This window comes from Dendrobates tinctorius, unplaced genomic scaffold, assembly GCF_039654945.1.
Source record: "Dendrobates tinctorius isolate UK_male_01 unplaced genomic scaffold, ASM3965494v1 ptg000159l, whole genome shotgun sequence".
Lineage (NCBI taxonomy): Eukaryota > Metazoa > Chordata > Amphibia > Anura > Dendrobatidae > Dendrobates > Dendrobates tinctorius.
The window spans coordinates 15396241-15410286 of record NW_027361826.1 but is presented as its reverse complement, the minus strand read 5'-3'; the positions used below and the strand labels follow the sequence as shown (position 1 = coordinate 15410286).

Below are 14046 nucleotides of genomic sequence, written 5' to 3'. Positions count from 1 at the left end.
GAAGATAAACTTCGAAAAGTCTTTCCCAAAACCGGCTCAGCAGATTTCCTTTTTAGGAATGATCTTGGACACTTCCCATGGGTTTGTCATTCTCCCTCCAGAAAAGACCCAAGCCTTACAACAGGCAGCGCGGACTCTTTCCCGATCGGTTTCTCACTCCATTCGTTTCAGCATGAGAGTTCTCGGAAAGATGGTGGCAGCGATGGAAGCAGTTCCATTTGCACAGTTCCACCTCCATCCCTTATAACATGTGTTGCTGTTAGCTTGGGACAAGAACCCGTTCTCCCTGGACCGTCGGATCCTTCTGTCCCTGCGGGTCAGACACTGAGGTCCTCCCTGAATCAAGGGAGGTCTTTTCTCCCAGTAAGAAGGTTGGTAGTAACCTCCGACACAAGTCTGGCTGGGGTGCGGTCTTTCATCACCACACGGTCCAGGGTCGTTGGTCAACCCGAGAGTCACGTCTCCCCATCAACATTTTGGAGATATGAGCGATCAGATTAGCTCTACGGAGTTTCCACCATTTCCTCGCAGGTCACCCCATCAGGTTTCAATCCGACAACGCCACGGCTGTAGCGTATATCAACTGCCAGGGAAGTACCCGGAGCAGGATGGCCATGCACGAAGTGAGTCACATCCTCCATTGGCCCGACACCAACCATTCTCCCATCTCAGCAATCCACATCCCGGGCATAGAAAATTAGGCGGCAGATTTTCTCTGTCGCCAAGGCATTGCCTCGGGAGAGTGGTCTCTTCATCCGGAAGTCTTTCAGCAGATTTGTCATCGTTGGGGGACTCCGGATGTGGATCTCATGGCCTCAGGACTAAACAACAATGTTCCTCGGTTCATTGCCCGATCACGCGATCCAGCGGACACACTAGTTCTGCCATTGCACCAGTTTCGGCTCCCGTACATCTTCCCTCTCTTCCCTTGCTTCCGAGGGTCATCAAGAAGATCAGAGCGGAGGGAGTACCAGTGATCCTAGTCACGCCAGATTGGCCGCGCCGAGCACGGTATGCAGAACTAATACAACTAGTAGCCGACATCCCCTGGCGACTTCCAGATTTCATGGATCTGCTCTCACAGGGCCCGATTTACCACCAGAACCCCGGGGCCCTGTCTTTGACGGCATGGCCGTTGAAGCCTGGATTTTAGCGCAGGCTGTGTTCTCTCGCAACGTGATTTCCACCATGATTAGTGCTAGGAAGCCTGTGCCCATGCGCATCTATCACCGCACCTGGAAAGCCTTCTTTTTGTGGTGCAAGGATCATGGTCGATCCCCTCTTGTGTTTTCCATTCCGGCCATATTGGAATTCCTTCAATCCGGATTAAAATCAGGTCTCGTGCTTAGCTCGCTCAAGGGCCAAATTTCAGCCTTGTCAGTGCTTTTCCAACGCAAAATTGCCACCAAACTTCAGGTCAAGACGTTCATTCAGGGAGTTTCCCATGTGGCGCCTCCTTATAGAAGGCCATTGGAATCATGGGACCTTAGCCTGGTTCTCGGAGCCTTACAGGAAGCTCCTTTCGAACCGCTGCAGGACGTGTCACTGACCGTCCTCTCTAGGAAGGTGGTCTTTCTAGTGGCAATTACGTCGATCAGACAAGTTTCGGAATTGGCAGCCCTGTCCTGCCGTTCTCCATTCCTGAATTTTCATCAGGACAAGGTAGTTCTCAGGACGTCCCCGTCCTTCCTGCCCAAGGTCGTCTCCTCTTTCCATCTGAATGAAGAAATTGTTTTGCCTTCCATTTATCCGGCGTCAGTCCATTGCATTGAGAAGGCCCTCCACACCCTGGATGTGGTTAGGGCTCTGAGATGGTACATCTCGCGGACGGCACCCTTCCGCAAGTCAGATGCCCTGTTCAGGCTTCCAGAGGGGCAGAGGAAGGGTCTAGCCGCTTCAAAAGCAATGCTATCCAGGTGGATTCGCTTGGCGATTCAGGAATCCTACTGTGTCAGGAACGCGCCTGTTTGAGCAGGGACTAAGGCGCACTCTACCCACTCAGTGGGCGGCTCGTGGGCCATTCGGCACCAGGCGTCGGCAGAACAGGTCTGCAAGGCTGCGACTTGGTCCAGTCTGCATACTTTTGCAAGACATTACCAAATTCATTCTCAGGCCTCTGTGGATGCAGCTCTCGGCAGACGCAGCCTGCAATCGGCAGTACCTCAGTGTTGATTCAGTGGTACATGGGGTTTTAGCAGACGTATGCTCCCCACCCAGGGACTGCTTTAGGACGTCCCACTGTCTCTGTGTCCCCCAATGAGGCATAGGAGAAATAGGGATTTTTGTGTACTCACCGTAAAATCCTTTTCTCCGAGCCAATCATTGGGGGACACAGCACCCACCCTGTTTAGCCTATTGGCTCACTGTAGCATTCTTAGGTTTTGACATAATTATGGTTATTGTTGACTGTTTATGCTCCTACTGCTTTTTTCACCAAACTGGAGAAATCTCAGCCAGTGACAGGGTGTATACTGCAGGGGAGGAGCTAACTTTTTTCTGGTTTACTTAGTGTCCTCCTAGTGGCCAGCAGGATAACACGCACTGTCTTTGTGTCCCCCAATGATTGGCTCAGAGAAAAGGATTTTACGGTGAGTACACAAAAATCCCTATTTTGAGCACGTTTTCTTTATTACTCTTTATCGAAATCTGGTAATTGTCCATACACAGTGACACTCAATAGCTGTTCATGGTCTACTTCTCTGTAAGGATGCCCCCTATTGAATAACAGGAGTGGTAACATCCAAGTGTCAATTTTTTCATAAATTTCCAAGAGGGATAACAGAGAAACAAGACCACACAGAGTTAAAAAAAAATGTGTTAAAAAATGATTACAAGTGGAGATTGCAAATATTTCCTTACAGACCTGTCGGGAGAGCGCACGCTTCCTCTTCTAGCCCATTACAGACAGACTTTTTTATTGATGAGCTGCCACATTTCCAGCTCTCAAGTCCCCACCAAAGAGCTGATTGTGCCCTGGTATAATTCTCTGATGAGACTCCTGCATGAACATGTAGCGTTACTTGTTGGCCCGTTCAGATGTTTGCTGTCCATGTAAGACGTGTAGCTTGCTTTCATCACAGAGGGGATGCTTGTCTATGGAAGGGGTTGTGAAAGGGTCGCCTCCACTGGGAGGTCCATATACCCTAATAGGGCAGATACGGTTCCTGAAGGGACAACAGTTCACCTTCCTTGTCAGTATTATTTAATCCTAATTTTTACTTTATTTTTTTTTTTTTTTTTTTTACTTTTAGCACATTAATCTTTTTTGTCTCTCTTTGGCAGCATACTAAAGATGCAGAAAAATATAATTGAGAGGTGTGATGATGCTATTTTGTCACTCAAGCAAGAAATTCAAGAACTGAAGGAACAATATGAAGAAAATCGGAGAGAGATCGTATTCCTGTCCAGTGCCAACATCAGGAAGGCATTGTTAGTATTATTAAAAATGATAAGAAGCACACTGGCGCTCACACTCACAGGCTGGAGCTGCTGGTGGTTTGACAGGCTCTGTGTGCAATGTTGTCTCAATCCCGTGCTGAGACAGTCTTCGTAGAGCGACCAGTGCGCAGTGGGGGCATCCTCCCATTCAGATGCGGACTGGGACTGAAATTCAGCCCTGGCATTTGAAATCACACAGGCCCATGCTGTCCCCCTCCCCCAGGACCATATGGGATATGTTACTAATATTATCTTGGATGGAGGAAAGCAAGATTTACTACAAGACCAATATTTCTAATGATGCCCGTACCCTACTGGGGTAAGTGACCGAGTCAGCGACTTTGCGCTTCGTCACAATTCTCAACAGTATGGGTGTCTTGAGAACACCGATTCTGTTAGCGATGTAGCAGACAAGGAGGCCCACGACCAGACAGGCCCTTCTGGCATTTGCCAGATGGCCAGTCCGGCCCTGCTCCCACTGCTATGCTTCTCCTGGTGCTTGCAAAGATACAAAATACCGGCGTGCTCCTGCCGGAAGCGCCGACGTGTAGTAGCGAGGTGGCTACTGCTACTTGCCCCACTCTTACCTCGCTACTACACGCTGGTGCTTCCTGCCAGAGCACGATGTTGTTTTGTATCTTTACAAGCACCAATGGAGGCATAGCAACGGCAGGACGCTCTCACTGCGCACCGCTAGCTCCACAAAGACTGTCTCGGCACCGGACAACCAGGATGCAAGCCACACTCATCTGGGGAAGAGTAAGTGCTGCATTCCGTAGGTAGTTACTGTCCAAGGGCCATCCCTCACTTCATGCACATTTTTTCACACTCCAGCAGGACCCTAGACCGGTAGTTTTGTGATTTATACATTGTTAGGGTGGTTTCACATTAGCGCTTTTTAAGCGCACGCACGGCCGGGGGTAGCTCCGCCCCCGAGCCGCCTCTCTGCCCGGCGTGCCCGCCCCTTGCTTGTAGCGCCGCCTCCTAGCGCACAGCGGCGCCTGCGATCGGCGCACCCTATCTTTAGCATAGGGTGCGCAGATCGTGCGCAGGCCGTGCGCTAGTTGCGCTTTGACCTGCGCTGCGCACCTTTGACGGTGCGCCGTGCGCGCCAAAATCAAACTTTTCGGATTTTGGCGCGCACGGCGCACCGTCAAAAGTGCGCAGCGCAGGTCAAAGCGCAACTAGCGCACGGCCTGCGCACGATCTGCGCACCCTATGCTAAAGATAGGGTGCGCCGATCGCAGGCGCCGCTGTGCGCTAGGAGGCGGCGCTACAAGCAAGGGGCGTGCACGCCGGGCAGAGAGCCGGCTCGGGGGCGGAGCTACCCCCGGCCGTGCGTGCGCTTAAAAAGCGCTAATGTGAAACCACCCTGAGTATTAGGTTTTGTTTTTCTTGCTTTCAAGCTTTTAAAGGGAACCTGTCCCCTCTACAAGACAGTATTTACCTGCCGATATAGTGTTGCAAGTAAATAAAATTCTGATTTTCTGACTTATTTGAGCAGCAGCTAGAGGGAGAAAATGAAGGTACAGTATGTTCTCCCTGCAGCTGCTCGCTTCCAGTCAATACACTGTGAATGCACTCACTCTCCAGTTCTTTGATTGCCAGGCTGCATGCAGCATGTGTGTGCAGAGCTAGCTGTCAATCACTGTGCTTATTCCGAGTTTATTAAAGGGAACCTGTCACCTCGTTTTTCAGGTATAAGCTGCGGCCACTGCCTTTCGGGGCTTATCTACAGCATTCTATAATGCTGTAGATAAGCCCCCCGATCTATCCTGAAAGAGAAGAAAAACAAGTTTTATTATATTCACCTTGGGGCGGTCCAGTCCGATGGGCGTCGCAGGTCCGAGTCCAGCGCCTCCCATCTTCATGCGATGTCGTCATCTTCCTTGCTTCGTGTCGTGGGCACAGTGATGTGGCAACGTTTTGGATATAAAATCCTTTGTCAAGCTTGACAAAGGATTTTATATCTGAAACGATGCCACATCACTGGGTAATAAAGTCCACGTTTTTGCAGTTTGTGCTGTTTCTCCTTTTTTCAACTTGTTATTGGAGCCATATTGTCTGCAGGCTGGGGAAGCGTGCACACTGTTGATGTATTTGATGGTGCTGTTCCAATTTTTCCAATTTTTATATAATATATATTATAATGTATGTAAACAAGCCATATTAAATGGGTGCCCAGGTGTGCAGACTAGGGAACCGCCCACCATCAAATCACAATGCACCTAACAATATAGCCCATTCAGAGAGGGCTGTGGATTTGCAGATGAGGTACTGACGAGTCCGAAGCATGTGGCATCACCGAGGGTGTCAATGTGGGTGGGATGACGTCATCGCCCACGTGGGTTACATGAGCAGAGATGGAGACGCACAAACAGGTTGTCGCTGTGTGGAGACACCATCGATGGTGCCAGGTCTGGAACTTGAGTGGGCATGCGCACCAGCCCCAGCAGTGAAAATACACCCGTTAGTCAGTATGGTGTATGGAGATGTGGGAAGTCTAATGAAATAGATCATACTGCAATAATGTGACAAACTAAATAGGGATGACCGCTTGCCTATGTGTTAAAATGGAAATTAAAAACGAAGATATGATTATAATTGGAAATCAGGGGTTTTTAAGGAGCTATCAGATGCCATTCCCTCTGACGAAGGCACACTGCCAAAACACGCGTAGGGGCAGTGGCACCATCCCATGGTTCAGGTAATCTTTCAGCAATTGCTTGCTGTTTTAACTTTATATGCCTGCCTTCCATTCTGTGGTGCCACTTATATTTTGACTCATTACCATGCACTCTTTGGGCCCACAATGTTTTATATAATTTAAATATTTAATAAAGATTGTCTTTTAACCAGTTCTCTGAACTCCCCTTTTCTATATGTTCTTTCATGTGTCAAACAAACAGACTCTATTTTACCTTGTGAAGCACACCTCAGGCTGCCCGTAAAATGTGGCCCAGATGCACAAAACAAGCCTCTTAGTACTATGTGCACTAGAGCATTACTCTAGGTTTACATAACAGAGGACAACCACCTCCGTGATACATATCTCCCATCAACTAAGTGTCTGACAGCCACCTGACACACCTCCCCCCTCTACCTAAAGCCGTTGGGCTTGGCACCTTCCACCACTAGACACAAGATTCTCGAGAGGGAATCAGCATTGCCATGTAGCGTCATGTCTCTATGTTCTACATGGAAGCTGAAATCCTGCAGGGATAGAAACTAGCAGGTAATTTTTCCCCTTTTTCTCCCTCATCAACCTGAGTGGGGCATCGTCTGATACTAATTTAAATTTTCTCCCTAACTGATAGTATCGTAATGTCTCCACCGACCACTCTATGGTCAAACATTTCTTTTCTGTTATGAAATCATTCTTCTCACATGCTGACAGCTTCCTACTTAGGTAGAGAACGGGGTGTTCCTTCCTTTGTATCTCCTGAGAAAGGTCCCTCCTAATCTGATTTCAGGACTTCAGAGGAGTCTGTCTGAAGTACAAATTCCTTCTTAAGATCAGGAGCAACCAGAACAAGCTGCTTACACAGAGCTTCTTTCAAGGTCGTTTCAGCCTCCGCAGTCCATTTGGACATAGCTGATTTTGTCTTCTTAAGAAGGTCGGTCAGGGGTGCGGCCATCATGGCAAAATTTTGGAACAACCTCCTATAGTACCCCATCATTCCTAGAAAAGCTCTAACTTTCTCTTTTGAGGACGGTCTCTGCCAGTTTTGGATTACGTCCACTTTACTGATCTGGGGTTTGATCTTGTCTACCCACTAGATATCCTAGGTGTTTGACCTCTTCTTTCCCCATGTCACATATTTCTGGGTTTATAGAAAACCCCACCTTCCTGAGAGCATCAAACACCTCCAGGACCTTTCTTAGATGACATCCCCAATCCAGGCTGAAGATACAATTTTGTCCATGTATGCCGCAACGTAATTCTTATGGGGTTAGAGGATCTGGGTCATGGCCCTCTGGAAGGTGGCCGGAGCTCCCTGTAGTCTGAACAGGAATTCGGACGTATTGGAAGCATCTCTCGGGCATAGAGAAAGCCGGTTTCTCCTTGGCTTCTTGTGACACGGGGATCTGCCAATATTCCTTTGTTAAATCTAAGGTAGTTATGTACATTGTTAGTCCAAGTCTCTTGATCAGCTCTACAAGCAGCATTGGATATGTCGATCTTGGAGACTTCATTCAGCTACCTATAGTCGTTACTGAACCTACATTCGCCATCAGGTTTTGGAACCAGGACAGTCAGGCTAGACCACCCTCTTTTGCATTCCTCAATGAATCAGAGATTCAACATACGCCTTACTACTTTGGAGATCAGCTCTCTACGGGCCTCAGGAATTCGATAGGGCTTCAAGTTCACCCGCACATGGGGTTCTCTTAGAACCTCGTGTTCTTTGACCTTGGTGCACCCCAGCACATCTGAAAATGGATCCCTCTTCTGCTGCACCAATTCCCGACACTGCTGTTTTTTGGCCTTGGACAGCATCTCTGCTATTATAATGCCTTCAATATATGCTTCTGGCTTGACCAGCAAACATGGAGTTTCCACAGGCTCTCTCTCTTTCCATGGCTTGATGGGATTGACGTGGTACACTTGGTATGGTTTATCTTCCTGGTTGACGAACCTTGTAGTTCACTTCACCAAACTTCTCTACCACCTCATAGGGGCCTTGCCATTTGGACAAGAGCTTATTCTCCACTGTGAGAATAAGTATGGGTACTCGGTCCCCAGGGCTGAACTGCCTCACCTTGACTGATTGATCAATTGTAGACAATAGCTTGAGCTTCTTGTGCCTGGAGGAGATGTCCTTTTACAATGGGCGTCACCTTCGCAATCCTCTCCTACATCTGGGTGACGTGCTTGATGCGCTCCAGTGGTGCGTGACTTCAGCTTCCCTGGTTTCTTTAGCTATATCAAGGAGTCTCCGCAGATGACGGCCATTCAAATGTTCAAACAGGGAGAATGCGGTAAAGGCTTGCGGAACCTCTTTGATCGAAAGCAACACCTATGGAAGGAGATGGTCTCAGTCACAATCGTCCTTTTCTATGACCACCTTAAGAATACTGTTCACTGTTTTATTGAACCTTTCCACAATGCCATCAGTCTGGGGATGGTAAACTGACATCTTCAGTGGTGTAATTTTCAGGGCCTTACACAGTTTCCCTATCACCTTAGTCATGAAGGTTATTCCTTGGTTGGTCAGGATCTCCCTCTGTAACTCTGTCCGGGGAAAAAACCGTGGACCAACTCTCGGGCTATACTTCTTTCACAGAGGAGATTCTCAGAAGAACCACTTCAGGGTAACGCGTAGCATAGTCAAGGATGACCAATATGTATTGATGCCCACGAGCAGAGTTAACCAGGGGACAGACCAAGTCCAATAGAATCTTCATGTCCCGTTCTTGAGATTTATCTACACCTAGATGAGCCATGTCTAACACCCTCAGTCTATAGGGTTCAGGTACCAACAATTGTTCCAATATTTTCTGTCTCACCTTAGTAACCCGGTACAATAAGTCCACACGCAACAAATAATTAGGGAAACCTGGTGTCAGCCTCGGCACCTGCGCTATATTGTTTGAAGGATACATTATTAAACAGCCCCTCCAGAGTTGGGTCCCTATGTTGGGTGGACCCAAGATTTTCACTGGTCACCCATAACTCAAGAAAGTCATCCTCAGGGGACACTACTTCCTCATCCTCCACAAAGACGCAAAAGGGAAACCCATCAGACTCTGGGTGTGGTGACACTTCTTTAGGGGTGACCTGTCTCTTATCCAAGCAACCAAGCCCTGTTTCCTTCCTCCCAAGTCCAAAAAACAAGCAAAAGTCCCAGCCAATGATAATGGGGTGGAATAAGTCCTGGACCACATGGGACTCAGTACATTGGGCCATTTTAATGTCAACTCTGGCCACTGGATATTATTTAGCATCCCCATAAATGCAGCAGACTTCAACCTTCTTCCCAGGAATCAGCTGGAGAGGAAGTGTGGCCCTCACGAAGGTCATCAAATTCCCTGAGTCTAGCAATCCAGCCACTTATAGATCATTCACCTTTACGGGACAAGCTTGTGGCCCCACGCTGGATGAGCCATTCACACTGCAGACCGGATACGCATAGCAGCAACGTCCCAAGCTACAGTCCATCTGCTTGGAGGTCAGGGGACAATGGGCGGCTGTATGTCCTGGGCCATGACATGCCATCATAGAATATCGCCTTTGCCATTACCACCCCCTCCGCCACTATGGACCTTGGATGCATCTGCCCACCTGTTGGGACACCAAGTATAGAGTGGGTTGCATCCCCTAAGGAACTCTAGACCCCCTGATACCTTTTGACTGGTCCAACCACCACCAGGTCATCTGCGTTCCGGGGATCACCCATGACAACCCAAGTCTTTATTGGCCTCGGAAGGGAGTGCACAAGCCGGCACATCACCCTACCCTCTACCATCTGCACAGCGGTAGAGGACTCTAGCTCCTGCCATTTTTGGACCAGGTGCAGCAGATCAAACATTTAGGAGGCTTGTCACGTTGATACACCCTTCGCTGGTCCCTGTGTGCCCTGACAGTCATTATCACCCCCAAGTCTGCCAAAATTTCAGTTTTCAATTCCACATATCCTTTAGCGTCTTGTAAGGCAAAGTCATAGTAGGTAGGCTTTTGGGGGTCATATCAAGGTATTTTATTCAGCTTCCCATGACCTGCATGCCCATATAAATGGCATTAGGAGAGTTGAACCTACAGACAGATTCCCTTTAATGAAACACAGGAGTTGATTATACAGTAAAAACGGGTAAAGTGGAAGGAAGAAATAATACTTATCTCATTATCCAGGCTACTGTGATTGTATCTAACATTAGCATGAAATATGCTACACAACGACAAGGGTCTGATTATCAAGACTGTCCAATTTTACGAAATCTTATGTAAGTTGCAGTAAATACATTAGGAGGCGCACACCTCTTAATGAATTTGGCGCATTTTCAAGCTGGTCAGGCCAAATTCAGAAAGATAAGCCAGCTTTCTACTGCGGTAGATTTTTCTACAATTTATGTCACTTGTTAGTGTAAACTTACAGTAAATCTATTAGGCTGCACATAAATACAAAGACAATTAAAAGTTTGTGCAAATTACAACATAAATCTGGCATAAAAGAGTTGATAAAATCCTCCATTTGCGTGCGTCTCCATACACTACACCAGAAATCTTACTCAGGGACTGGAGTGAGATTTTAGGGCTAGTGAACACCATAGCTTGTCATAAATTAGATGAGCTGTCTCGTCACGCCCCAGGTCTGGCCATTTTGGCAGAGCTGGGAGAAACTGCTGTGAAAATGATAAAAGTCAAAGTTACTCTTAAATTTTGTGATTTTCCAAATCTTTTACATCAGAATTCTGGTTTGAAAGCTTTGATGACTCGGACGCATTCTCTTTAACAAGGTGCAAGAAAGTGGTGTGAAACTTTCTTACTATGTTCAAGGATGTGATTAATTAAAAAATTTATAAAATCTGTCGCTAAATATGGACTACCTGTCCAAATATAAGCGTTAAAAGCCTGATAATGGCAAACATTAATTTATTTAAATCTAAAATGTGCTTTTTTATTTGAAGAGTTCTATCTTTTCTTTCGATATATTGATAAAATATGGGTTGTGATGCGTAAAACTTGAGATTTAATAAATTATTGTTTACCATCACTAATCCCGTCTATCTGCTGGGTTGAAAATACTGGGTCTTCTACTGCAACAGGACTCTACATATATTCAGGAAAGTAGAGCCTCCAGCACTAGAGTTGAGCGAATTCGTTCGGATTCGGTTCTCAGCCAATTTTTGAGCAATCATACCATGTGAGTTCTGCTTTTTCCCTCCCATAGCACTTGTATGTATATCCAATGATGGACATAAACCCACAGTGCTCTAATTATTAAAGCTAGTATTTGCGTTTTTAAATCCTTTATTCTTTTTATTTTTTTCAGAGATACATTTTACGTAAAAAGCAGCAATGGTGATGGGACTGACTTGAAAAATACTGAAGCAAAGTTTGAGAATTGTCAACATGAAATCGAATTCTTTGAAACAGTCATTGGGACTGAGATCACAAGATACTTGAAGAAAACCGAGAATAAAAGTAAGTAGCTACTTGTGGGATGGTATAAAATATCTTCTTCAGAGACGAAGAGGACAGGACCTCTACTGCCTCTTATTGGGATTAGCAGTCCTAAAAGTCAATATCGACCCCTTAACGAGCCTTACCACATCACTTGGGATAAAAAGCCAAACCAGACACTACGTTTGCAGACCCGGGTTTCGGGGTTGTTTTCCCCTCTTCAGGGCAATTCCCCTCTGACTGCTGATCTAAGGGGGAATATTTCTTTGGAGGGTACTAAGCAAGAGTAATTCGACTTACCGGCCATGGAGTGTAATGGTTCATTTGCTATTTTTTCAAGATAAACCTGTGTGACTTCAAAATGAGACCTGTGTTGACAAAGAGGTTACAGACCACAGGGTTTGCTCCATTGTTTTGGGCAGTGACATTCTTGGCCACACTTTATGTAAATACTTTTATGCCAAAAAAAGACAAAAGCTTTCTAGGAGTGATACGCATTAGTCACCAAATCAAATTTTTCAAATCTGACCATTGTCACTTTGTGGAAATAACTCTTGACTCTCTCAACATATCCCAGTGACTGTGTGACTTTTTTTTTCCATGACACATTGTAATTTATGATGGTAAATTTAGGGTGATATATTTTATTTACAATATCAGTAATTTTGAAAATCTGCTATTTCAAACTTTGAATGTTTATACCTTAAATCCTGATAATCATAGCACACAAAATAGTTAATAAATAATGCATCCCATATGTCTATCTTACATCAACACCATTTGTCAAATGTCCTTTTAATTTTTTAGGAAATTAGAAGGTTAAAAACTTTAGCAGCAATTCTTACATTTTCTAAATCTCCTTGGGGAAAAAAAAAATGTTTTTTTTAGGGACCTATGCTGTTTTGAAGTACGGTAAGTATTGGAAAACTCCCAAAAGTGAGACCTCATCTCAACAGACCTCTACAACTGGCAGACTAAGGCCATTACTTGGTCTTGATTGCAATGCCAACCATTGGTATCACACTATTATTACCTAAGGCTGCCAATAGGTTTGAAAAGAGAGCCCCACACTCTGTCAACAATCTAGGTGCCGGTGTCACTTCTGAAAGCTGCATGTAAAGGGTTAAATGGGCATGGACGGTGCCAACACTAATATAGCAGGTTGTCAGCTGTAGTGTACAGCTGACAGAGGCTGCATTTTCACTTCTAGGGGGTGGGGGGTGCTATGCACTTTATTTTTAGGTCAGTAAAAAGGCATATTGGTGTCATTAACCCCTTGCCGGCGTTGGGTGCAATTATACGCCCATGTCGGGATCCCTCCCTCAGCGCCCAAGCCCACATCTTTCCCGGCACATGTCAGATGTTTTGAACAGCTGACATGTGCCTCTAACAACAGCATTTAACTCGCGCTTCCGGCAAGTGCGCCAGTGATCCCGTCCATTGGTGACCCCGTCACATGTTCACGGGTTATCGATGGGTTAGGTTGGTTTCAGACTAGCGCATTTTACATACAGCGCACGGTGCCGCTAAGCCCTGCCCCCTGCCCACCCCGTCCGGTCATTTCCTCCTACTATCGCACACGGCTGCATGCGATCTGCGCACCCTATCTTTAGCATAGGATGCACAGACCTTGAGCTGGCCGTGCGCCAATAGGATTTTTGCGTGCGCTGCGCACTTTTGAAGGTGCGCCGGTGTGCGCCGAACGCACCATGTCGCATTTTGGTGCGCTTGGCGCACCTTCAAAAGTGCGCAGCGCACGCAAAAATCCTACTAGCGCACGGTCTGCGCACCCTATGCTAAAGATAGGGTGCACAGATTGCATGCAGCCGTGTGCGATAGTAGGAGGAAATAACCGAACGGGGCGGGCAGGGGGCAGGGCTTAGCGGCGCCTGTAAAATGCGCTAGTGTGAAACTAGCCTTAGCATGACAACCAGAGGTCTCCAGCAGACCTCTATGGTTGTCATAGCAAGATTGCTATGAGTGCAGCCCAGTGGTTGGCGCTCATAGCAAGTGCGCAATTCTGCTACATACAGGTAATCTGATCATCGCCTGTATGTAGCTGAGCCGATCAGACAACTGCAGCTTCTAGTCTTCCATGGAGACTATTGAAGCATGCCAAAAGTAAAAAAAAAAAAAAAATGTTTTTAAAAATATTAAAAAAATATACAAGTTCAAATCACCCCCCTTTCGCCCCATTCAAAATAAAACAATAAAAAAATCAAATATACACATTTGGTATCGCCGCATTGAGAATCGCCCGATCTATCAATATAAAGAATTAACCCAACTGCTAAGCGAGAAAAAACTTAAAAATGCCAGAATTTCTTTTTTTTGGTCGCCGCTACATTGCAATAAAATGCAATAATGGGCGATCAAAAGATCGAATATACACCAACATGGTATCAATAAAAACGTCAGCACCGCACGCAAAAAAGGAGCCCCAAATCACGAAAAATGGAGACATTAAAGGTCTCGGAAAATGG

At 46.4% G+C, this 14046-nt stretch overlaps 1 protein-coding gene across 4 annotated transcripts in view; it reads left to right on the top strand.

The window, feature by feature from the left end:
• CENPP (centromere protein P) overlaps positions 1-14046 on the top strand; it is a 383707-nt gene that overhangs the window by 12232 nt on the left and 357429 nt on the right. For all 4 annotated transcript variants that reach the window (XM_073549589.1, XM_073549588.1, XM_073549590.1 and 1 more), the window contains exons 2-3: positions 3283-3429; positions 11433-11584. In XM_073549589.1, the coding sequence (XP_073405690.1) occupies positions 3293-3429; positions 11433-11584 (289 nt within the window). In that variant the 5' untranslated portion in view covers positions 3283-3292. The remainder of the gene's footprint in view (positions 1-3282; positions 3430-11432; positions 11585-14046) is intronic.